The sequence below is a fragment of the Perissodus microlepis genome, chromosome 5 (genome assembly GCF_051167445.1).
Source record: "Perissodus microlepis isolate ML-2025 ecotype Zambia chromosome 5, ASM5116744v1, whole genome shotgun sequence".
Classification (NCBI taxonomy): Eukaryota; Metazoa; Chordata; class Actinopteri; order Cichliformes; family Cichlidae; genus Perissodus; species Perissodus microlepis.
Window position 1 is genome coordinate 11,699,842 of NC_140465.1, and position 23,382 is coordinate 11,723,223.

The 23,382-nt window shown below is 39.8% G+C and overlaps 3 protein-coding genes and 3 non-coding genes across 8 annotated transcripts; 1 reads left to right on the top strand and 5 right to left on the bottom strand.

The window, feature by feature from the left end:
• Nucleotides 1-636: 636 nt before the first annotated feature.
• Nucleotides 637-8,466, bottom strand: nop56 (NOP56 ribonucleoprotein homolog). The gene is made up of 12 exons (XM_084927864.1): nt 8,358-8,466; nt 7,597-7,686; nt 6,373-6,487; nt 5,866-6,030; nt 5,462-5,660; nt 4,157-4,344; nt 3,644-3,795; nt 3,344-3,444; nt 2,637-2,785; nt 2,305-2,426; nt 1,910-2,029; nt 637-1,202 (listed from the first exon to the last, which is right to left on the bottom strand). The coding sequence occupies exons 1-12, from the start codon at nt 8,358-8,360 to the stop codon at nt 879-881; spliced, it is 1,728 nt and encodes a 575-aa protein (XP_084783990.1). The 5' UTR covers nt 8,361-8,466; the 3' UTR covers nt 637-878.
• On the bottom strand, nt 2,129-2,196 carry LOC146386669 (small nucleolar RNA SNORD57). Its single transcript, XR_014800338.1, has one exon. It is a non-coding gene; the product is annotated as a small nucleolar RNA SNORD57 (small nucleolar RNA).
• Nucleotides 3,890-4,008, bottom strand: LOC146386670 (small nucleolar RNA SNORA26). Its single transcript, XR_014800340.1, has one exon. It is a non-coding gene; the product is annotated as a small nucleolar RNA SNORA26 (small nucleolar RNA).
• Nucleotides 4,797-4,932, bottom strand: LOC146386671 (small nucleolar RNA SNORA51). Its single transcript, XR_014800339.1, has one exon. It is a non-coding gene; the product is annotated as a small nucleolar RNA SNORA51 (small nucleolar RNA).
• Nucleotides 8,467-10,748: 2,282 nt separating the features above from the next.
• On the top strand, nt 10,749-13,716 carry mlnl (motilin-like). Of its 2 annotated transcripts, none has more exons than XM_084927869.1 (5): nt 10,749-10,905; nt 11,312-11,437; nt 13,025-13,126; nt 13,347-13,452; nt 13,590-13,716. In XM_084927869.1, exons 2-5 carry the CDS (start codon nt 11,324-11,326, stop codon nt 13,595-13,597), a joined length of 330 nt encoding a protein of 109 aa, XP_084783995.1. In that variant the 5' UTR covers nt 10,749-10,905; nt 11,312-11,323; the 3' UTR covers nt 13,598-13,716. The 2 variants fall into 2 exon arrangements, with proteins under 2 accessions (XP_084783995.1, XP_084783994.1); XM_084927868.1 differs by having other exon boundaries at nt 10,750-10,905; nt 11,306-11,437.
• A 264-nt stretch (nt 13,717-13,980) lies between these two features.
• On the bottom strand, nt 13,981-23,382 carry LOC146386673 (retinol dehydrogenase 11). Of its 2 annotated transcripts, none has more exons than XM_084927867.1 (6): nt 23,152-23,382; nt 18,116-18,355; nt 16,426-16,515; nt 16,066-16,254; nt 15,264-15,373; nt 13,981-14,229 (listed from the first exon to the last, which is right to left on the bottom strand). In XM_084927867.1, the coding sequence occupies exons 1-6, from the start codon at nt 23,309-23,311 to the stop codon at nt 14,179-14,181; spliced, it is 840 nt and encodes a 279-aa protein (XP_084783993.1). In that variant the 5' UTR covers nt 23,312-23,382; the 3' UTR covers nt 13,981-14,178. The 2 variants fall into 2 exon arrangements, with proteins under 2 accessions (XP_084783993.1, XP_084783991.1); XM_084927865.1 differs by having other exon boundaries at nt 13,981-14,344.

Genomic DNA, 23,382 nt, shown 5'->3' on the forward strand with positions numbered 1-23,382 from the left:
CGGCACCGTTTGAAGCAGTTCAGAAGAAACTTTAAGCATTTTTGTTCCTTGTTAAATAGATTAATGATCTTACACTACAGTGGCCACACTGTTTTGACATTCAGCAACTTTGAAAGTCCACAACGGTTTTGCCACTGTCCAGACCTGCGCTTACAAAAGTGCACCCTGTATAAGTACACACTGCAGTTGTTTCAGACCTAAAAATTTAATATGCTGAAGATCTATAGACAAGAGTACACCAGATTTTCTTCTTGCATTAAGTTATGATTAAGCTTCAGTTACTCTCTGCACATAATTGCCAAAAACTAGCCTTTTAGAAATTCTGTGTACACATGACTATTTTAGTTATATCAACAGTCCACACGAAAATATGTGGACTAGCCTCGATGAGCAGTGGTGTATTGAAATGTGCCTGCCTCCTCTCCATAACGATGAGGACATTCAGTACAGTGACTTTTAAATGGCAACTTATATAATCAAGGTCATGTGTGCCAGGTGAACCGACTGGATGGGGTATATTACAGTAGTACACGACTACTTTTTTTGGAAAGCTTCCCATTGATGGTTTTCAGGAAAGATTACCTGTTAACAGTGATGCTGCCCCCCCCCCCAAAAAAATGTTTTTAACAACAAAAAAAAGCTTGAGAGGCAATTTATTTTCAGAAGTGCAGGTAAATTCTACCGACTCCAAGGCACAGTTATAAGCATTCATTAGCAAAATAACCTGCATTCATACAAAAATAAAAGACAGTACAACAAAGCTACTGATATACTAGACATACAGTTAACGCCCTCATATAGTGAATTTTTTTTTTTTTCTGAATTAAAACAAAAACTGTACACAAAAATAAGAATTTTATTGTCCACACATCCATTCTTTACTCTGCAGCATCTTTTTTCTTCTTTTTCTTTTTCTTTTCAGTCAGGGGTGTTTCTGGGGTTTCCTCTGGCTGTGTGTCCATAGCGTCACTTTTTCGCTTCTTTTTCTTTGCAGGAGTCTCAGTTTCCTCAGCTCCATCCTCGGCATCTGGAGCTTCCTCTACTTCCTCCGACTCTGCTTTTCGTTTCTTTTTCTTCTTGGCTGAAGTCTCTTCTCCATTTTCTCCAGAGGGGGCCTCCTCTGCCTGTGCCTCCATCTCCTCAGCTGCTTGTTTCTTCTTTTTCTTCTTCTTAAGAGTGTTGTCCTCTTCTCCATTCTCCACCTTCACACAAAAAAATAAATAAATTTAAATATCAGAAACACTCTTTTCAATGCTTGGAAGCCTTCACAAACACAGAAAGTGGCATTTAAAAGTTAAATCCCCCCTCTACGTCATCTGTTACTAGGCAAACTTCAGTGCAGCAGGCTGCTGAATGCACACACACAGGCCTTTAATATGTGGCAAATTGTACTGTAAACATGTAGGCAACCTTTCAATAGCTGTACTTGGCTCCATTGATCGGCCAGACATCGCGCTGCCCGTAGCTTCCAACCATTAATTAACTTGACCGAGCTTCAACCCTTTAATTATGCAATATGTGTATAACATGATTACAGTTGCACCTGCAATGAAAGATTATTATGTGCTTATGCTAACACCTGAAATACAGACTTTAATATAACCTCACCAGTTTCAATAAATGTGTCAATGAAATGACAATAATGATAAATCATAAATGATGCAACAGTAATAATAAGGATTATGAATAGTAACAGATTATGAATGTAAAATAATATTTCATCTCAACAAAGCCTAATGCCTGTGATACAGCTTTAATGTACGACTCTCTTCAGTGATCAAGCCCATTGATTAGGACCAGCCAATGGTTCGGAGTCTTCTTATATGGCATGCCGTACACTGAGAAGAGACCATGTTTGGGTCCCATCTCAAATCATAACATGCCAAGGCCACAGAAAAACAACACTTACCTCTGCGTCACCGTTAGCTTCTCCATTTTCTCCAAGTTCTTGTAACTTCTTTTCACGCTTCTTACGTTTCTTTTCCTTCTTCTCTAGTTTGCGTTTGATCTCAGCTGCAACATCAGTAGCCTAAGATGAGGAGAGAGGGGGAGAGAAAAACAAACCCCACGACAAATTCAGTTAAATCAGGGTAAAACAATGAGATTTTTCCCCAGAGGTCCAGGGGCTGCATCAGGCTCATTAAATCAGCTTTTACCCTCACCAAGATGTCAGGGAAAGATGTCTCATCACTTACAGCATACAGAGATTGAAAGAATCAAAGACACTTTTGAACTTGATTCTCCATTTGTTGGGCCTTTGACAAGACATTTAAAAATCAATAATAATAAAAATCTCAAGCTAACCTCTTTGAGAGCCTCTTTCATGACATCCACATTTTTCCGTGGTACATCACCGGTCTCATAGAAAGACAGCCGCTCTTCTACCTGTTCACGCAGCTTGTCACCAAATACGCTCGTGGGCAACTCTGTAAGAAAGCGAGAAAACTTCAGCTTAACTCAACAAGCGGCGGATTACACTTGACTAATCAGCGTCCCTAAAAGACATGTGGCTCTGCTCAGGAGAAAGCTTCTCAACACCAACCCTAAGGCTGAATACTGTTGACGAAAAATATGAGCATCACTGCAATGATGCCACATGTATGTAAGCCGATGCAGGCGTGTGGTGGGTCACTCACCTGAGAAGCAGTCGATACGTGAGGCGATCGTGCACTTGTTTGCCAGATATCTGGAGATGCGGCCTTTGTTTTTGGCAGCGGCACGGCCGATGAAAGTCGAGTGGAAAATGAGGCCGTACTTGGGGGTGTTCCCACGCGTTTTCAGGGCTCTGTGAAAATACAGCTGCTTTCACAATCAGGATGAACGGCAGGTGTGAAATGTTACCTTTTCACAGTCTATTGGTCAAAGTCTACACACAGCAGTTAACCGGACTTGAAATACGCAGGTTTAACATGCAGTTTATCAGGAAGGACAACTACCACTGACATGAGGTTCAGCCACATCCAAATGGCAGTACACACATTAACATATAGAACTAATATGCCAGCAACTTAACAGCTCCCTCTTGTGGACAACATTAAAATATGCACATTGGAAGGCACTTAAAAGAACACGTTTCATACGACTTAACTTTGCAGCTATGTGGACGCTATCACTAGAATTTAGTTTTAGACACTGTTGATGGTAACTTCAAACATTCTGTACTGTTAGCCAAATTTCTACCTCTGTGCTGTGAGTGGGTGCTCAGACTGTGGGTGTGCATTTGGGCGAGCAGGATCACTCCAGAGGAGACTGGGTCTTCTCCAGTCACCCAGCTCTGCTCCAGCCCAGCCCTGCCATCACTGCAGCCACTTTTTTCCCCAGCAGGGAGGGGGTGCCCCAGTACCTGAACAGGGCCTTCTCTGCTCCCAAGATCTGAACCGTGGATGCTGGATACTTGGCGAGGTTGGTCAGACTGCCGGCGTGGGAGATCAGACGCGCTCCAACCTGGAGATAAGACAATCTATTATGGCCCCCTTAAGCAAAAAAAATAAATAAATCACAATTTTGACACTGGATGCACAACACAGTACGAGGACCATCAGCACCGAATACATTTTTCATCACACTGGCTCAGTGGATTGACAGATTTTGGTATAACATCATTGGTCCGTGTGTCGGGGTTAAAAATAAAACTTCGACTCACCACTTCTCCAATCAAGGCTGCCAGGTTTGGAGCCACTTGGCTCATCTTAGACCGCAGATACTCCTGCAGCTCCAGCCGGTAGGCAGCCAGAGACACGACACGACTCGAAAACCTCTCGATGTTAATCAGGTCAATGGGAGATATATCCATACCTGAAGACCAAACAACCAGAGGATGATCAGCATTATATATTTAGCAGGTGCTGCATTTGTGACATTTTAAACCAGTACATGGCATGAAACGTGAGATTGTTTCTCCCGACAGGATCCGCAGTGAGGATGCATGCCTTCACTACAGGTTTATGAGAGAACTACTCTACCCCCCTGTGTTAGACACCAAGGACACTTGTAGTCCAGAGTGGGCAAAAAAGGGGCACAATGTGGAGTATGTGGATGAACCAGAGTCAAGCTGGCATAAATTAACTTTGGATATGGATGAAATTAACTTTGACCCAAGCAGGATGTGTATTTGTGAAATTATGCAGCACATACTCTGAATGTGTGGTGTACTCACCCATAGAGGAGCGTGATGCATCCAGGATGGCCTGAGCCTTGGCACTGTCCATCACCACCTCCTCTAAACTTTCTAGGTTCTCCTCTGACAACTCCTTCCTGTTTCCAATGAGCTGAGCCAGGCGGCAGTACATCGAGTTGTCGGACACAATTTTGATGAGCTCCGGAAAGTGGTAGCCATACCATTCACTGTAGATAAACAAGAGGGTGTTAAAACTTTGAGTGCAGGATTTTTGGACTAAGCATTTAAATGCTGCACATTTTAAAAAAAAACAAAACAAAACAAAAAAAACAAAAAACTACTATAAAACAAACTCAATAACCAAGGCTTTTATGCTCAAGTACAAAACAGAACTACCCATTAAGATGGCACAAAGTTCAAGACTGCTGGAAAAATATCCCTTTCAAAATTACAGCTTCTCCTTCTCTTTAGATATCCAATTCTATTCACAGAGTCCTGTATCGGTAGGAAAAGCCTGGAGCTTTTAAGACTTGAATGCTAAAGCTGACAATAACTGATGCCTAAATGTTCTAGATGATCTTGCACTCTGACAGTTTGCACCAGGATATTTCACACCAAAATGAATGCATGCGTCACAACACCCCAAACAGCTACAAGATGCTGAGCTAGTAAATATACACGATGTTCCACCCAACAGTGTTGCCTCACCAGATAACAGCTGGCAGAGCATAAGTGTTGGGAGTAACTGATGTACCTCCTGTTTCTATACAGTCAGCACTCTGAGGTGTGCTGTCTGTGGTAAGCATTAGGAGGACGCCCCAAAATGTGCGATACCCCGAACTACAAAAAGCCTGATGCAAATCTGTCAACAGAAAAGCCACAAAACTAGAGGTTGACATTAAAAAGAGTGAAAGATTAACAGCATGAAAGGTTAACATGTTCCCTAAACCAGCGGTCTCCAACCTTTTTTGCGCCACGGACCGGTTTATGCCCGACAATATTTTCATGGACCGGCCTTTAAAGGTGTCGCGGATAAATACAACAAAATAAAACTAGTACCGGTACCGAAAAAAATAAAAATAAAAAATTCATAACACAGGTGAACAGACCCAGGAGAACCGAGTAAACGATAAAAACGATAGCAAAATAACGCTGAAAACCGATAAAAACCCTGAAAACTATACATTTCACACCTGAGCCTCAACTCTCACGGCCCGGTACCAAACGACTCACGGACCGGTACCGGTCCGAGGCCCAGGGGTTGGGGACCGCTGCCCTAAACTGTTTAATTTTATGCAAAAACCAGTTAACCAGTCCTTTTACTGTGTGGTGAAAATTTCCTACCGAACACGCATGGAGAAGGTGTTGATATCTTTGTCCAGCTGATCCAACAGAGCAATGGACTGGATGATCATGTTATCTGCCCTGTTGACATTAAACTTGACTTTAGCTCTGGAGTAGCTGTGGCCAAGACCCAACTGTGCCTTGGAGGCAGCCAGGGCAGTCAGACCTTTCACCAGAGAGTGGAAGTGCAGACGCAAACCTGACGGGACAGGACAGATTGAGAAGGTTTGCTGAGTGTTAAGAAGAACACCAACAGAAAAGTGCAGGTCCGACGGCTGTTCAGATTTTCAGTATGAACCTTCACGAGTTTCAGGATCACAAGCTCACATCACAACAGTCCACATTATTTTATAAACAGTATCGTTTTGCATATTTTGAAATAACTCTCAGGTAAACATTCTCACCTCGCGTGATCTCAGCCACCACCCCTCCAGTTTGGATTGAACTGCTAAGTTCTTCTTGTAACGCTGCTCCAATCTTGCCATCAGAAACCCCCAACACTGATTTTTTCTTCCCAGACTGGGGCAGATTGGTCTCTAGGAACAGCTTCAGGTCAGCATGAACTACACCTGCAAGGGATGGAAGAGTTATTATATCTGTAGACATGTGGTTGAGATGGAAAGCCATCTATAAGCTGCAACACAGACTATTGTGATATTATTATATTAAAGCTCGATAATTTGCCATCTCAGAACAAATTGGATATATAATTAAAGTAGTCTCATTAACAATTATTACAGATAAAAGAACAAATCAAAATCTGTCCATGTCAAGTCTTTCCTCAGGTGTTCAGGGTTGATATGAAACTGTCAGCACAATAACTCAGTGGATTGACAGATTATAAAACATCATTACAGCTGAGGACTTTTCCACACAAGATTTTTAAAGAGAAAAATGATAATCATACATACCTTCAGAGATGGCGTTCATGTTCTCCAGGGCAGCCTGGGCCGACTTAAAGGGGAAGAAGGCGGCTAAGCTCACCATGCTATTAAACTTTCCGAGGCTCAGCACACTAGCCTCCACCTGACACGACACAAAAGCACAATTATCAGTGCTCTGCTTAAAGAGCACACAAAACAGATAGTACACAGGAGTAGGGATGGGTACCGGTATCCGGTGCCATGATGGCACCGGTTCTGACATAAACGGTAGTAACCAGACCGAAAAGCAGCGCACATTTCGGTGCTTTATTTTGGTGCTTTTTTTTTCCTGAGCTGTGATACACTAGATTCTAGCCAATCATTTTACGTTTCCGAGGATAGTAGGCGGGTCCAGGTACGTACGTTCTTTTAGAGCAGAGCTACAGATTAAAAATGCCCAAGGAGGACCGGTCAAATGTATGGCTGTACTTCACAGCAAAAGATGCAAACTGAGCAGCAACAAGTGCTTTAAGCTGATACTGTCAAAGGAGGTAACACCTCAAATCCGATGAAACACCTGGCGACGCATAGCGGTTTTTTTAAAAGCCGAGAAATGCGCCGTATTTGATAGCTTGCTGCGAGACCTCACACCGAGCACATCTACTGCGGGTGGGTTGCCAGTTATCGGACCCGGAGCAACATCCCCCAAAAACCCGAAGAATAGAGTCCTGGCCCCTAGCCCTGCCAGTGTAGCAGAAATGATGACGGATGATGATGGCAGCAGCAGCCGTTCTTCTCTGCGTGAGTAGCGTAATGTTGTTCGTGTGTAATTTACGTTGAGTAGGCTAACCACATTATTACATTAATGCATGTAAGGTGAACTAGCAAACATCATCATAGCTACATGCGGCTGTCTTCTTGTTTGATGGCAGATACTCCCTTCACCCTGGCCAAAAAGGCTAAAATGACCAAAGAAAAAGTGGAAAACAGTTAAACATGAGAGGTTTTAGGATAAAGTTTGTGTTTTTTTTCCATTGTTTAAGCACTGCTTCCAGCCAAGAGTGATACCATATATGCCCCATAGCTGCAGAAAAGGCAAACATTGTTATCTTTTTACAAAAAAACAGCTAAACATGAGAGGTTTTTGGACAAAGTTGGTGTTCTCCATTCTTTAAGCACAGGCACCGTTTCAAAAGTACCGGTTTGGCACCGGTATCGGATAAAACCTAAACGATACCCATCCCTACACAGGAGTTAGGTTAGAGGACGCACCTGGGGCAGCAGCATGCCGATCTCCTCCACTTCTTTGACGGCGAATAGCGCATAGCCCGCCGCGTGCTCGAACAACACGTGCAGCAACACCTAGGGAAGGTGATCGTGCACAATCGAGTTAGACGACAGACGTCAACAGGTAACACTTGCAGCCAGCAAAAACAGGAAGGTGTTTCTAAAACTACGTTCAGATCAAGTGTTTATTAGTCCCCACGTGCTGACCAGCGAGACACAAGCTAACTTCACTTTCGACTAACTCCTAAGCTAAGATTGCAATTTTAGGCATAAATGTGCAGTAGCTTTTTCAAAAGTGTTTTCCTACTTCAGGTTTAGTTACCATTGCTTTGTCGTAACTTTCACACGTAACCACGTTGCAGTCTCGATGAACCCACGTGTCGACCTAGGCCCGCGTATAACGTGCTTGCCAAGAGCTAGCTTGTGCTAACACGGCCCCTAGAAAAGTACAATACCTGCTACAGCACTGTCAATATAACAGTGCTTCTGGTACGGCTGCGACTAACGCAGCTGGACACATCATTAGTCACTTTAAGTTTTTAAAGTAAGATATATTTTTCCAGCTAGTGTCAGCACTAGCGGAACTACTCCCCAAATGTCGGAGGGCCTTTAGCTCGACAGAAGTGAACTAAATCTAACTAGACATTTGTACTCTTAAAACGCAAGTAACTGCAAAGAAACTTAAAGTGTATAGTTTAACGAACAATTTGCAGTCATGCCAAAATATCCAACCCCGCTCAGCTTACCATGATTGGAAAATCTCCGCTGCAGCACGCAGTTCGTGTCTGCTATGCTGCTTCACCTCAGCAAAAAGACTGCGTCCACGCGTTTCAGCAAACTGCAGCACCGCCCCAAATCCCGCGGTAGCAGCTCTGACATCGCGAGACCCGACCGAGAAAGCTTCAATTTGCTTCCTTTCCCCAATTTCCTATGCTGAAGAAACAAATATTAAAATATAAGGTTCTAAATATCTATAGCCGGGACTGTAGTTTAAAAAAAAAATACAGACTGCCACACCTGCAGACTACCACAATTGATTCCAAATCTTACAATTAATATGCGATTTTGAAGTCCAGGCGTTCAGTTTTAATTAGAGGCGCTTAACAAAAGCATTACATTAGCTGTTTAGGAGTTACAGCAATTTTTTATACAGTGTCCCCCCAGGTTAAAAACTAACTGCATAAAGTAGCATCATTTTAAATAAGATTTATTTATTTTTAATTGAAGGAAAATCCTATCCTGAAGTCTGTAAACCATAAATATCACCAAATGCTTTTTTCTTCCTTGAGATGCTCTGTTATGCTGGCACTCTTGCCACTTTGGTTGCTGCTTGTGTGTGGGTCTTTCTGGATTCAGGTTTGTGTTTAATTACTTAAAAAAAAATGCTATATTAGGTTGGGATCGGATAAATAGGCAATTGAAGAATATCCCATTTCATTGCCATGGCTCACCGGTTGCTTTTGCATTATCCCTTGGGTCATTATATATTTGCACTGTGAAGTGCTGACTAATCAGTTTTGCAGTATTTGGCTGAATATGAACAGAATACCACCCTGTGCACTACAGAATTACGTCTTTAATAATCATTAGGTATTTCTCTCCATATTTTTCTCTTCTTGTCATTGTGCTATAATTAGTCAACATTTACAACATTTACTCAACTTTGCAGGTTCTTTATATGTTTAATGGCATTGTTCTTGGGTGTACCAAGTGGTTTGCACCTTATTTTTATCCATGAACAGCTCTCTTGATCGTAGACTTGTTACAATGACATGGTTACCTAACCAAATCTAACCAAGTCAAGTGTTTTTGTGAATGTTTTTTTTTAACTCCTTCAGTTGCATCAACACCTCTTATTGAGATTAACTGTCAAAAGCACTTGAATTAACGCCAAATGTTTCCAGCTGCTTTATTTGTTATGAAACAAGGGAGCAGAAAATTGCTTGTTAGGGACCTGTCCAGTTACCTTTGATCCTTTGAAAATGGAGGACTTTAGATATCAATGACTGTAATTCCTAAAAAGTTAATGCAATGCACCCCCTGAATTTGCTGGTCCCCCCACAGTGTCCCCCCACCTCAATTCTGGGAGAGTGAGTCTTAAGCTGTTCTCTTAATCATTAGTGATGGTTGGAATCAATCAATCAATCAATCAATCAATCAATCAATCAATCAATCAATCAATCAATCAATCAAGAGTCCAAGAGTAAAAACATGGCATTGGAAGTGAGATTTTCCCCTTTTAAAGGGAAAATCCCAAATTCAGTACCCAGTGAGTGATGTCTTGAAACATTTGCTGTGGTTTTTGATTCTGTACGCCAAAGTTTAAAATGTAGATTTGAAAATATACAGCATGGTTTATTTTAAACTGTTTATACATATTCTTTACTAGTATTATAATATAAAGGTTATACAATTTCCATAATTTATCCCGAAGACTCTAAATCTCTAAATGTTACTTTAAAATACATACTCTAGGTGTTAGAAAAATGTAAGAGTCATAGTGTGTGTCATAGTGCTGGTGTTATATAAAGTGCTAGAGAAGGCATACAGAGCTTCATCTATGCACCTAAAATGTAATAAACCACACAGAACAATAGCAATGCCTGTAATAAACACTCTTGCTGAGTATTCTGACAACAAAATAAAAATAAATTGCAGTAACATTTCGCCATCGTGCAGGAAATAAGTCATGAGGTTTCCAAGGCACAGATGCATGTGGTTCTGTATGTGCACAAACACAAATTAGTAGCAGGTCATAAATGTCAGAATGTGTTAGATAATTACTTGGAGCCAAGGATATATGACTGACTTCTTTGAATAGACTGTCGTAATTGTTTCTATATTTAACTCGGTGCCCCAAACGAAAGTCACGTAAAAATTGAGCTTTACTTCTCAGTTTGCAGTCTTTTGTAGGATGTGTTATATACATACATGAGTTAATTCTACTTCCTGAAATGAGTAAAAATAAATGATTAAATGACTACTTAGATTTTTTTAAAACTTTGCACAGTATACATTCATCTTATAGTTTATACATACCAGTGAAGATTAGGTGAGCATACTAACCTAATAAAAAAAATGAGCCAACCGTTCCTGAGAAATATTTGCGTTTCCAGGACTATGCTTGAAGGAGCTTGTTGAGGAGCGGATGTGAGGGAGGACAGTAAAAAGCTTAGGGATCAGGAGAGGGTTTGATATAAAGGCTGACAGCGACAAGCTGACACTCAGACCACTGGAGCTCTGCTCATTTTAAAGCACACTTCCTCAAGCAACTAACCAACGCTGACACAGCACGTGAGTAACTCATGGCTTCTTATGCTCCTGTCTCTCTCTGCCTCTAGGTCTTTCTCGTTTGTCTTTCTCTTTGATGTTCTGTTTTCATCTACTCACATTTGTGCACAGACCTGTCTTGCTGGTTGTAAATATGACTCCAACCTCTTATCTATCTTGCTTCTGGAGGAGTTTGTTGTTCTACCCCAACCCCCCCAGTCTTCTCCCTCCCTATCTCTAATGTATTTCCCAAATTCTGTATTACATAAGCATGAGATTCCTTGTGTTTCTTTGTCCGCTCTTGGTTACATGCTGCATGTCATGTCAGATGTCGACCACAGCAAAATAGAGCCCCTTGGCCACCTTCGGACTGTATTGTGTGTGAACTTTCTGCTCTGTATATACCAATGTGTATGTTTCTAAGGGACAGAGAAAATTGAGCATGCGTGGAGCAGTTGCTGGTTGTGTGGTGCTGGTGTGCCTGATGGCACTGCTGGTTCAGAGGACGGAGGGACACATCACGTTCTTTAGCCCAAAAGAGTTGATGCTGATGAAGGTAAGCAGCATGTGTGCACAGCTGGGGCTAAACTAGAGCTGAATGAATTGGTCAATCCAGACCACAAAATCAGTCATGATTTTCAGTCATGAATCAGCCGTTTAGCTCATTGGTGTATGATCCCAAACTTTTCTGAAGGTTAGGATTAGTTCCTTTTACATACTGGTAAACTGATTACTACTGTTCCTGAAAAACCAAAAGGCTCTGTGAAATAACTGAAAATATTGTGGAATATTGCCTACAGATTAGACTTTTTAATGTAGCAAATAAAGAATTGGCCTATTAAGTTTTTGTTGTTGTTTTTTTCCCTAGCAAATAACAGAGTAAGTACAGTCTATTTATGTAATGCTTTTTAGTGACAAGAGTCACAAAGGATGAACAACATTTAAAAGTTAAAATTAAAATCAATGGAGAAGCATATTAAAACAGAATAAAAATAGATAAAAGCATAAATAACTAAAGAATGTCAACAAAGGCCTCACTAAACAGAAAAGTTTTTACCTGTTTTTAAAGGACTCCACAGAGTTGGGTAAACAGAGCTGGAGTGGTAAACTCTTCAAGAGCTTTAGTGCCACAGGCTGAAAGGCTGTGTCTCTTCCTAGTCTTTAGTCTAGTATGGGGACCAACTGGTAGAGCTTGTGAGTGAAGACAGCAAGCAGAAGGGCGTTTAACAAGAAGTTGCATGTAAGTGTGGGAATTTTAAAACAAATTCTCGACTCAAGTGGAAGCCAACATAAAGAGAATAAAATTCGGGTAATGCGAACTCGCTTGCAGATGTGAAAGCGATGATTTATCTAACCCGGTAAATAAGGTGTTACAATAATCTAGGTGTGGTGACACAAATGCATGAACAATTTTCTCTAGTTCAAAGGTGTGGACCATACTTTGCGATTTAGAAATGCTCCTTAAGTGAAAGTAACAGGAATGTGAGATAGATTTTATGTGTGACTCAAAGTCTGAGGAGTCGAATGTTACACCATGATAACAAACACTGGTCTTCGCAGATGAGCGAAAGGAAGCAATCACTTTACTGATTCTTGAATGTATTTCAAGAAGAGCCATAATCATGGCCTCAGTCTTGTTAGTTTAAAACAAGGCAATTACCGAAGCCAGTGACTAATCTGTGATGAACAGTTAGGGTGGACATCTGAATATCATTAGCATAGAAATGATACAAATTCCAGAAAAAAATTGAATCAAAGATCGATGCATGCTAAAGGAAGGATGGAAAAGGAAAATAATCATGGATCCAGGATCGCACCTTGTGGAACCTCACACGGTAGAGAAACAGTCCAGGTGGAGAATTTGCTCACTCACTGAGCTTATGTATAGTTTATGGCATCACTTTACTGCATTTTGACTGTCATTTTTCACTCTTTTCTAGAATTTTTCAGTTTTGTAGTTCTTGACCCTCAGGAAAGATATAAAACAAAATTTAGATTGAAATGAACTGCGATTTGTTTCACAAGATGAATAAAGGTTATTTTAAACTGTGACTTAAAGACAGAACACAAAGCTTCTTAAGAAATTAAAAAAAGCAGCTTGTCTCATTTTGTTCATCTATGCGTGCATGTGTCCGTGCTGCAGGAGCGAGAAGGGAGAAAGGACATGGAGCCTCGATCAGAGGATGGCCAGTTTGAAGAAGTCACCGTCCAACAGGTTCCTCAGACAGAACGTGGTGGAAATCCTGTGAGTGCTTGCGCACACAGACAAACAAATTGCCTTCACAACTAGTGTAATATTTTCAATCCAGTCACAGTTAAAACACTTTTTTAATTCAACATAAGGCATTATTTTTATGTTTTATTTAACCTTTATTTATACAGGTAGTCCCATTGAGACTCAGTGTCTCATTTATAAGTGAGACCTGTTTCAGACATTAACACTTATGTGTACATATTCTGCCCAGGAGAAGACCGTGGAGATTTCTGTCCGTCTTTCACCAAAACAGCTGGATCACGTGACTCCAGTGCTCGAAGAGATCATCCATGAAATAACCCAGGAGCGTCAGAAAGGTATTTGATTGGTGCAAGACAATTGGTGATAAGTCACATTTTTGAAAAAGCCACAATATGATCTTATCTAAAGAACCTTAATACATGCATGCAAATTTTTGTTAATCATAATGTTCTCTCACTGTCTGTCTCTGCAGCAAAGTAACAAGGCTGATAGCATGAGGGAATGAACGCTGTATAAATTCTTCGAAAAGCACAGAATGCTTTGAAGTTTGATTGTGTCTTACTGAATTAATCAATAAAGGGAAGTGATTGTGTCACTCATTCTAGTTTGCGCTGTAATTTCTGTGAAAGCATGTTGGCTTGTTGGCCACAGGGTGTCAGCCTCTTTCCCAGGAGAAAGTGATTTCTCTCAAACCTCAAGGAAATTCATAACCCTTTATAGCATGACGGTTACTCAGACGTAATGCATATTCTGAAAAATCATTTCTATTATTAAGCTATTTAGCAATGATCCCAAGGGACACAGACACAACTTGTAAGATTTCACTAAATGTTCCTTTAAAAAGAAAGAATTGCACTGAGTGGTCACTGTTGGGTAAACTTTATTAACAAAAATACAGTTATTTAAAGAAAATGTGCATGCAAATTACTTAAGGCAAAATAGTAAAAATCAGACATTGTGGTGGCAGAATTGCATAGGCAGTAGGTGCAGTGTGAATGACTTTGGAATTTGACCCCTCTTGTTATCAAATCCTCCCAGCTAGTGGTTTCAGAGCTTTGATGTCAGTCTTTCGCAGAATTCAAAGTCCTTGACCGCGAGGGCAGCGTCCCGAGCTAAAGGGATAGGCAGAGTCAGGGAACAGTCGCTATCAACATACTTTCCTGTTACACCCTCCAGTTCCTCTGCTACAGCACAATAGATTGTGCTCACTGCCCCTGCTTCTGGTGACTGAAAGGGAGATTAGGAAGGTGGAGAGGAAACATGAAAATTAAGGTCAACAAACATCCTTAGAGCTACAAATATGCAGCTGGAAAACATGTAATCCCAGCTCTGTTTTGTGCCTAGTAGAGCCAGTTGTTGAGCACTGGATGACACTACAGATACAAGTCACAGATGAATAACTTTCCCTTACAATATATTGTAAGGTAATGTTAGGGGGTGCAAGTATATAATAATTCTGCCTCTACACACCACCACAGTGAATTCTAAGTCAATGTCTGACTGAAGTATTAATTCAAGGGGGTGAAAATCCATAGACATTACCAAATGCACCAAATACTGCACTGGGTAGGCTCTTTAGAGCTTTTCTGGCAAAGCCGCATTTGGCCTCGCTAAAAGCTACCAGTGGTTTGTATTGTGCTGTAAACGTTCTGTATTTCCATTCCAGGTGTCTCTTGATTGTAGACTTTGACAATGATAGGAAAATGTAAAAGTCTGCACTTCAATCACTTCAGTTGTTTAATATGAAATCTATTTTGGCGATTGAGAGAGGTAAAGTTACAAAATTGGTGTCACTGTTCAAAAAGTCGTGGACCTAACTGTAGTTTTCTTTTCCCACTTTGCAGCAGATTATCCCATGTTTAAAATGTCAATATAAATGCGAGAACAGATGTATGCATCTGAGAGACAAGGCTAAAAATGAAAGAGATGAGGATACAACCACAAGGGGAAAAAAAGCAAAGAATAAGAACAAAGGATTCCTAAGATTCCTACAGCAGGAAAGCTTCGTTTTCTACTTAACCACAGATATGTGAAATGTTTTAGCGCTTGAACTTGTTATTCTAGTTTTAGCAGTTTGGTTTGTGCCATCATTGAAACAGTCTGGATTTGGTATCTTATTTTAGTTTGGTTGCCTGTTTCAACTTACCTTGAAAAAGAAAAACCCAATGAGGTTGAAAATCCAACGGACCCAAAACGAATAGTGTCTCATTACTTCTGTCATCACAAAACCGGGGTGGACGGAGTTTGCAGTTACATCTATGTAATGATAAAAGTACAACAAAAAACAACACTGAGACGGTCACTGAAAAGGTAAGCACTGAGGGTTTGATAGGATGTTGAGAAATTAATTTTATCCTAAGTATTAGAGGCTGGAGTGGGTGAAGCAGGTGGAGCTGTCCTGTTTTTGATGGTACAAACTGAAGTTCAGGTGCGGACCTATATGAGACTTTTTCTGTAATCAAATAACATCACCCAACAAGTCACCGTTCAGCCTCTAATGATTGCTAGAGATTGACTTTCAGCATGATGCAAAAACTGAAAATGAAAGTTTAATTTGCAATACTTTCTAGAATCTAGAATCTCTCAGTATTTTACCAGCATATTTTATGAATATTCAAGGCCAGTTTCATCTTTCAGATTTCTTAGAAAAACAGACAAACTACTGTATAATGTATGGGACAAACATGACAAATACAGAGAGGAGCAGGAAGCCCAATAAAGACAAACAATGGTCCTATGAGAATAATTTTTAAAGACTGATCATCATCAGAGTGCATTATTATTTAAATCACATAAAGCCGTGGCTTATGTGTATTTTTAAATCTGAATGTGATCATCATCCATCTTTTGTTACTGCTTCTTATTTTGTCATTTATTTTCTTTCAGTGCTCTTCCAATGGCAGAGATCCCTCCTGTACATTCATAATATTTGCTTTCCTGTAGCCTACCTGTGCCTTTTAGTCTGCGTGCTAGCTCGTTGGTACAGATGATATTGTGCAGCTTAGTGTTGTTGTAGACTTGATCCATGCAATAGCTCAGGTTCTTGCCGTGAAAATTAGAAAAGTCCACTTCACCCCTCTTGTGGTTGACTGAGCTGACGCTGACGATACGGGATGGAGACGAACTCTTCATCAGGTCTGGAAAGAATATGAAACACGTTGTGGCAGCAAGGATACGATGAGAAGAGGAGACACCAAAAAAATGGCAGATATTTAGGATGACCTGACAATTGCAGGCAGTAGTGTATTATGCATTTCGTTTTCTCAACACAGTACATCCGCTGTGTTAAATAGACCCCACAGTCTTACCCAGCAGCAGGTTGGTGAGAAGAAAAGGTCCCAGGTGGTTAGTAGCAAAAGATTCCTCAAACCCGTCTTTGGTTATGTTCCTTGGTAAACCTGATTGATAAAAAGTTAAATCCCTAGAATTAAAAGTTGATCTAAAAGTTGATGTCATAAATCAGACTAGGTTTTCTAAGCTTGATGTCTAGCACAAGGCTAGCACACCGTGTACCACTCTCTGGTACTCTGTGTGGTGTTTTAGTACAAGACAACTTCAGAAAGTTGGAACACTGCTTACATAATGCAATGATTTACAAATCTCCGCTTTGTTTGGCAATGGAACATAGAACATAGTGGTGCTAAAAAGAAACAGATGAAGGAACATGATAACATGAATGGGAATAAAAATAGCATCTTAAAGAGGCAGAGTTTCTCAGAAGTAAAGATGGGAAGTGTTGAAAATATGTGGCATATCATGAAATTAGCAGCTAGAATACTTTATCAGACAAGAATGGGACAACATTCCTTGCCAAAAAGTCTAGCAGCTCCGCAGTTTGATGCATTCGATGTCCCCAGACATTTATAGACTGTTGTTAAAAGAAGAGGGGATGGTACCCCCCCCCCCATACTTTAAATGTTTACGTGTTCTATCTTCTAAAATAAAATATTGGTTTATGAGATTTGCAAATCATTGCACTCTGTTTTATTTACATTTTACACAGCATTCCAACTTTTTCAGAATTGTACTTGTAAATATTTGTGTTGCTGCCCTGCAAAGTCTGCCATACAAATTCGAGATCAGGGATGTCAAATTGATTTTAGATCGTGGGACACATATGTGCCACTTTAATCGTAAGAGACCATCAAAACTCCCCTTTATGTCAGTGTAAAGTAGTTGAAATATGGCAATATAAGATAAAGAAGTGCTATTTAAACAGCATGTCTCAGTTTGCTTTACATAAAAAAGAAATCCTACTGTAGTAAAAGAAAGAAATCTGTACAGTTGTAATGTAATGTGTAAAATTACAGAAAAAGTTCTGGTAAGTTACAATATTTCTGCTAAGTTCTGCTATGCTATTGTATTTCTGCCAAGTATTATGTTTCCTCTAAGATATTGCAGTTCTGCTAAGTTATTCCATTTTAGCAAAGTTCCTTTGCTTCTGCAAAGTTTTTACAATTTCTGCAACTTTTCAGCTTTTTCAGCTAGTTTTTGCATACAGCTTCAGCTTTAAAGCATCCACACTGCATTTTCGCAGAAAATGCAAATTTTTCTAGTTTTTCTAGTTATTATTACTATTGAGTTCCTGTTTCCCTTTATTCTTTATCTTTATTATTCTGCTAGTTGCTTCCGTACGTTTTTTGGACTTTAACTACTCCCTCAGTTTTCAGCCGATTTTCTCCGTAGGCACACTTAATAATAAATCCGACGAATAGTAATAAGTGTGCCTCTTGGCATAAGCACACTTAATAATAAGAATAATAAATCCGACGAATAGTAATAAGTGTGCCTCTTGGCATAGGCACACTTAATAATAAGAATAATAAATCCGACGAATAGTAATAAGTGTGCCTCTTGGCATAGGCACACTTAATAAGAAATGTAATTCATTTGCGTATTTCTAGTTTGTGTGTATGTGCTCATCTTCATTTAGTTATGAGCAGTGAGCGTGATTTGGTGGTTGTGTTGAAATCCTCGGACCGGCTCTGCTTGTGTCACCTGATACTCCAGCATTGTTGACGAGGATGTGCAGCGCCTTCTCCTCTTTAAGAATCCTCTCAGCAAATGCTCGGACAGAGTCCATACTGGAAAGGTCCACCAGACGCAGATGAACATCCAAGTTTCCTGTTTTTTCCCTAATTTCGTTAAGTGCTGCTGTGCCCCTTGCCTCGCTCCGACAAGCCAAGATAACACGAGCCCCACGACGTGCAAAGTCCAGGGCAATGAACTTTCCAATCCCTAGCAGAGTGGAACAAAACAAAATATTACTTGTTGAAATATGCTTAAATAACAGATTAATCAAAAGACAGATTTACATAAGGTCTAAAACCTAAAACAAACGTTATGATTTTATTCTAAGTTTAAGGAGTTTTCACATTATCTGGGCATTTGTTCTGTGTTTGCTTGCATTTGCTTGCAGATATGCAGCTTAAGCAGACTGAAGCAGATCTTTATTGCTCAGAAACTGTGACATGTTTTATACACACATATATGTATGTATATCGCATATTAGTGGTTTTAAAACATATACCCAAATAGGCGAAGACCCGAATCTTTCTAAAAAAAAAAAAAAAAGCGAGGATGAAAGCGAGGACAAACTACTTGTCTAGTAGAACAACTACTACTAGTTGTTCTTATCTCACTCACTGAGGGAAGGTTAACTGATATCATGAAATGATGCAATCTTTAAACAGTTCTCCATTACAACCAAACCCCTTTAACATTTAGAACTGAAAGGAAAATATTTCCTGTCCTAAACCTTAGAGGGAAACAGTTTTGTTTGAGAGCATCATGTCAGGTTTTTGTTGCAACTAAATTCAACTTTATTATTTCTATAGTGCCATTTCACAACAACAGTCATCTCAAGGCAATTTGAACTGATCCTGGAGTGTCGAAAGAATCACCAAGAATAACACAACCACCTCCGAGCAAGAAGTTGGCAACAGTGGGAAGGAAAAACCTTGTTTTATTATTAACCAGGTTCTGAGAGCTAGCTGCTGCATCACGTTGAGGGTGAAAGGAAAGAGGAGAGAGCAGAGAGAAATAGCTAAAAGGTAAACCATGGAAGAGGAGGTTATAGAGTTCAAGGTCGCCTGATCAAGCCCTAACAATAAACTTTATCAAAAAGGAAAGTTTTAAGCATAATTGTAAAAGCAGATAGAGCGTCTATTTCTCAAATGCAAACTTGCAATTGGTTTCATAGTAGAGGTCTTTAAGACCTGCAATTTGGATCCATTATCAATTTGTGTAGTTCTACACAAATTGATGTAGTAATTCTACATTACTACACAAATTCTACTCTTTATTAAGAGAACATTACAGGACAATTACATTTTACAGTTTAGAATCCCCAATTAGTGCAAATCAGCATAAAAGAAACTAGGCTTCTAACACTAATGCTAATCCTGTCACGGTCCTGGATCATAGACCCAGAGTTTTGTGGACTTTGTTGGGTCATTTATTGTTATATTTGATTTTCATGCATTTGGATTTTTTAGTTTGTAGCTTCTGTTCATTTCCATTTGAATTCTTGTTAGCGTCGTTTTAGTGTAGTTGCTTATGTGATTTCCCCCCCCCAGCTTTCTTCCCCCCATGTCATTCTATGTCAAGTCTGTGTGTGTTAGTGTCACATCTGTCTATTTCAGTGGTGGCGTCCTATTTTATTTTGGTAACTGGTTGTGCTCTTTGTCTTTTTATACATAATTAATTTAAGCTGTTTCACATTCCCCACCTGTTTCCCATGACTACCCTCAATGTGTCTTCGTATAAACAGTGCCACATGTGTTTCACTGTATTGCCTGGATACTGTTACTTTGTAAATGGGACATTTTAGTTTCTATTCTGGGTTTTTGTTCAGACGATCTTCAACTGAGATATGTGGCTTGCGTTTTGTTTTAGATTTGGTCTTGCCATTCTGCATTTTGGGTCTTCGCTTTACACACTCTAAATCACGTTTTAATCAAGTCCCAATTCTTACGGTTTCCCACAACTCTCACTTTCCACGAACGTCTGGTTGGTGGATGACTTTGATGTTCCGGTCAGGAACTGTGGAGCTGAATTATCTCGTCTTTTGCTGGATGATCCACTGCAGCTTATGGGCAAACTTGTTTTATTAAGCAACATTTTTTTTGTCATCTTCATGCACATGTTATCATCTGGGATAATTTACAAATGGGCCTCAATTTCGACACCACATATGCTGAACACATGTGTGCTGAGAGGATTTTTAAAAAGGTACACACTCAGTGAGATATCTTCCTTTGAAGTCATTTAAATTAGCAGCAAGGAAAACTTCAGAAAGACAAATCTAAACCACAAACACTTCCACATTTCCACTAATTGTCATTTGCTTTCAATTATCCATCATAGAGAGTGTATCAGTGTAGCAGACACACACATACACACACACACACACACGGGAGAGACTTCTTTGCTAGCTCCATATTTACATTGTGTGGAATCAGTTTGTTTAAATTTAATTAAACATACTTTAGTCAGAAATATATTGCTAAGTTTTTTATTAAATAAGTCATAAGCAACGCTACATCAGGTAATAATTGTCATCAGTAACTTTGATTTAGAGACTCCTATAATGACCAAAATTACAAAAACCACAAATAATACAGTGAGTCTTTCCCACTGTGTCTGATTGTTTATCTGACAGTCCGGTATTATTACCTTCACTGCACTGAACTAAATATTCTACCTCAGTCTTTTATTGTGGTCACAGTAGCATTCGAGCATTCCAAAGAGCTACGAAAGCACCTTTAACAGTGGCGTTGTCTTTGGGTCACTTTGTAAGTGCAAATTCAGAGTAAAACTGTTGGATAGACTTAATAAGCAGGTTATTTATATCACATCTCCCAGTTCACAAAGCGAGTATTACTGTTTTCAGTGCTTTCACTTATTCCCACGCTCTTATTCCCGCATAACTGGAAAATGTGTTTTAATTCCTCAGAAGCCGGAAGATGGGTGTTTAAGTATACATATATTTGTATATTTATATACACAGAGATAATCCAGTGTGTTAGACTGAAATGGTTGCAGTCTTTTCTGTGTTTCTACTCTCTTTCTACTTTGAAAGTGTTCTATTGTGTTTCTTTGACTGTATTCTAAAACCCCCCCAAAACATATTTGGGTAATGGTAAAAAATGAGGCTGTTGATAATCAGACATTTCCCAGAATTTTTTAGCTCTTTGTGGAATAATCTTGTTGTTGCACACATACACATTTATGCCTGACAGACTGTGCTGACTTTGGCATTTTTTTGCGTCCATTTAACCAAAGAAATGGTAACAGATTATATGGCTCCTAGTAACAAAGTGGATAAAGTTACAATTTAACCCTCATCCTACTGAAATATTTAACAGGTATAGACTACCAACTGCATAAACTTCCTTGGGACATCAGAATAAATTACCTTAAGAACAATAGCAACTAATATATAATAGTGTTTTCTTTTAAAATGACTGTACTCCCCTTGATACTGTGTGATGCTTTAGTTTAACATCCATGCCAAACATTAAGTGAAGAAATCCATCTTAAGACTGCGTAGGGATATGGATACTTTTGACTGAGGTCCTCAGGGACCCCATGATATTTGTATTTTTTTAAAAACACAGAAAACAGTGATGTGATCACTCCAGACTGACAAAGTCATAAAACATTTGGATGTGTCATGGCCTCTAGGTTACTGATCCAGGATTTTGAACTCAAAACACAATGCTCTGGGTCATTGCCCCAGGGCATTGTGTTTTTATTCCCTCGTGTTTCCAAATTCTGTGTTAGGGTCCTACTCTTGCCACAAGGCTATACATCAAGCCCTAGAATGACAGGAAAAACAACTGTGATATAATGACAACCCCCCCCCCCCAAAAAAAACAAACAAAAAAAAACCCAGAAAGAAAAACCAAACAAACTGAAAGGGTCTTTTTGACATTTGTACAAACAATTGCAGAATTAAAGAGTAAGCAACCATGCTCACCATGAATGTTCAGGGTGCTTACTCAAATATTAGGTGATGTGCTGGGCATGAAAATCCAAAGCATCAAACATTTTGACGGCACATAAAAGGTGTGTAGCTAACATTGAATGTCTCCTTCCTAATCATTGTTGCCTCTACCTCCTACATTTTTACTATACTGGTTTTAGTGCTTCTCCTATTCTCTAAACAACTCTGTTACCTTTAGATTTAATAAAGGCGCAAGAACTCATAGGTTAGATTGTTAGTCCTTGAATAAATGTTTAATATAGGTGAAATTTTAGATGACACTTTGTTGAACACCCTTTGATCTGGAGTAATAAAAGGAATTTTTCGAATTTTTTTTAACTTCCAAGTAAACAATTAACATGCTTTTATGGTCACCTTATCTATATTAGTGCAGCACTGCAACTCCCGAAGAATGAGATTTAGCATTTTAGGTTTAGAATGACTTTAAAATAGATGCATATAGATAGATGCATAGATCATGGTACTGGTCATGATGAACAGCAATGGGAACTATATTCTAAGACCACAAAAACCTCCTAATAACTTTAAACAGTAGGGATACTGAATGCACACATGTAAGTGTCTGAGAGCTGAGAGGAATGAAAGCTGGAGTTAGAACCACTCCATTTTACCACAGAGTTTTGCCTCGATTTAAGTCGCGGTCATGCAGAATCTCTGACAGATTTTTAAACATCAAAGCATGTCGGCCGCTTTTCAGTGTAATTTTTTTTTTTTTTTGAAGTGCAACAAATACAGCCTCTCTTCATGTTCTTGCTGCTACCTTGTTATTTCCTGTAATTCCTGTAAATGAGACCCTCAATTTAGTGATGACACACCCTGGGATCACAATTGGTGGATAACCCTTCATAGCCATGGAATGTGAAGCCCCCCCCCAACACACACACGCACACACACACAAAATAAATAAAAAAAAGCCCCCAAAACAAACAAACAAACAAACAACAAAAAGACCTCAAGAATTCAGAATTTTAACAGCAAAATACGCCTGCAGCTCTGTGTTAGTGGCTCTTAATATTCAACCAACCAGTATTGGCTCCCGTCACTATGGCAGTCTTCCCTGTCAGCCGCACGGCGCAGGCTTGTGGATTCCAGCGGTTTCGCATCTGCAGGCGCACAACAGCAGCCAGCAGCGCCGTCGAAACAGCCCAGAATGGGTGATAGAAGAAACCCAGCCAAGCCATCATCCTGCCGATGAGTCTAACGTCCGCGGGAAAGAAATAGACTGCTTTCCCTCCTCTCACCACTTTAAGTAGGC

What these genes read in the sequence shown, in the direction of transcription:
- nop56 (XM_084927864.1), bottom strand. An exon ending in GGTGGCTGAGATCACGCGAG is followed by an intron (nt 5,661 to 5,865) that starts GTGAGAATGTTT and finishes CTGTCCCGTCAG; the next exon opens with GTTTGCGTCTGCACTTCCAC. An exon ending in GCAGAGAAGGCCCTGTTCAG is followed by an intron (nt 2,786 to 3,343) that starts GTACTGGGGCAC and finishes GTATTTTCACAG; the next exon opens with AGCCCTGAAAACGCGTGGGA.
- mlnl (XM_084927869.1), top strand. Translation starts at nt 11,324, where the DNA reads ATGCGTGGAGCAGTTGCTGGTTGTGTGGTGCTGGTGTGCCTGATGGCA. An exon ending in AAGAGTTGATGCTGATGAAG is followed by an intron (nt 11,438 to 13,024) that starts GTAAGCAGCATG and finishes TCCGTGCTGCAG; the next exon opens with GAGCGAGAAGGGAGAAAGGA. An exon ending in CAGAACGTGGTGGAAATCCT is followed by an intron (nt 13,127 to 13,346) that starts GTGAGTGCTTGC and finishes TATTCTGCCCAG; the next exon opens with GAGAAGACCGTGGAGATTTC.
- LOC146386673 (XM_084927865.1), bottom strand. Translation starts at nt 23,311, where the DNA reads ATGATGGCTTGGCTGGGTTTCTTCTATCACCCATTCTGGGCTGTTTCG. An exon ending in AGTGACGGGAGCCAATACTG is followed by an intron (nt 18,356 to 23,151) that starts GTTGGTTGAATA and finishes CCACTCTGCTAG; the next exon opens with GGATTGGAAAGTTCATTGCC. An exon ending in ACGCAGACTAAAAGGCACAG is followed by an intron (nt 15,374 to 16,065) that starts GTAGGCTACAGG and finishes ATCATTACATAG; the next exon opens with ATGTAACTGCAAACTCCGTC.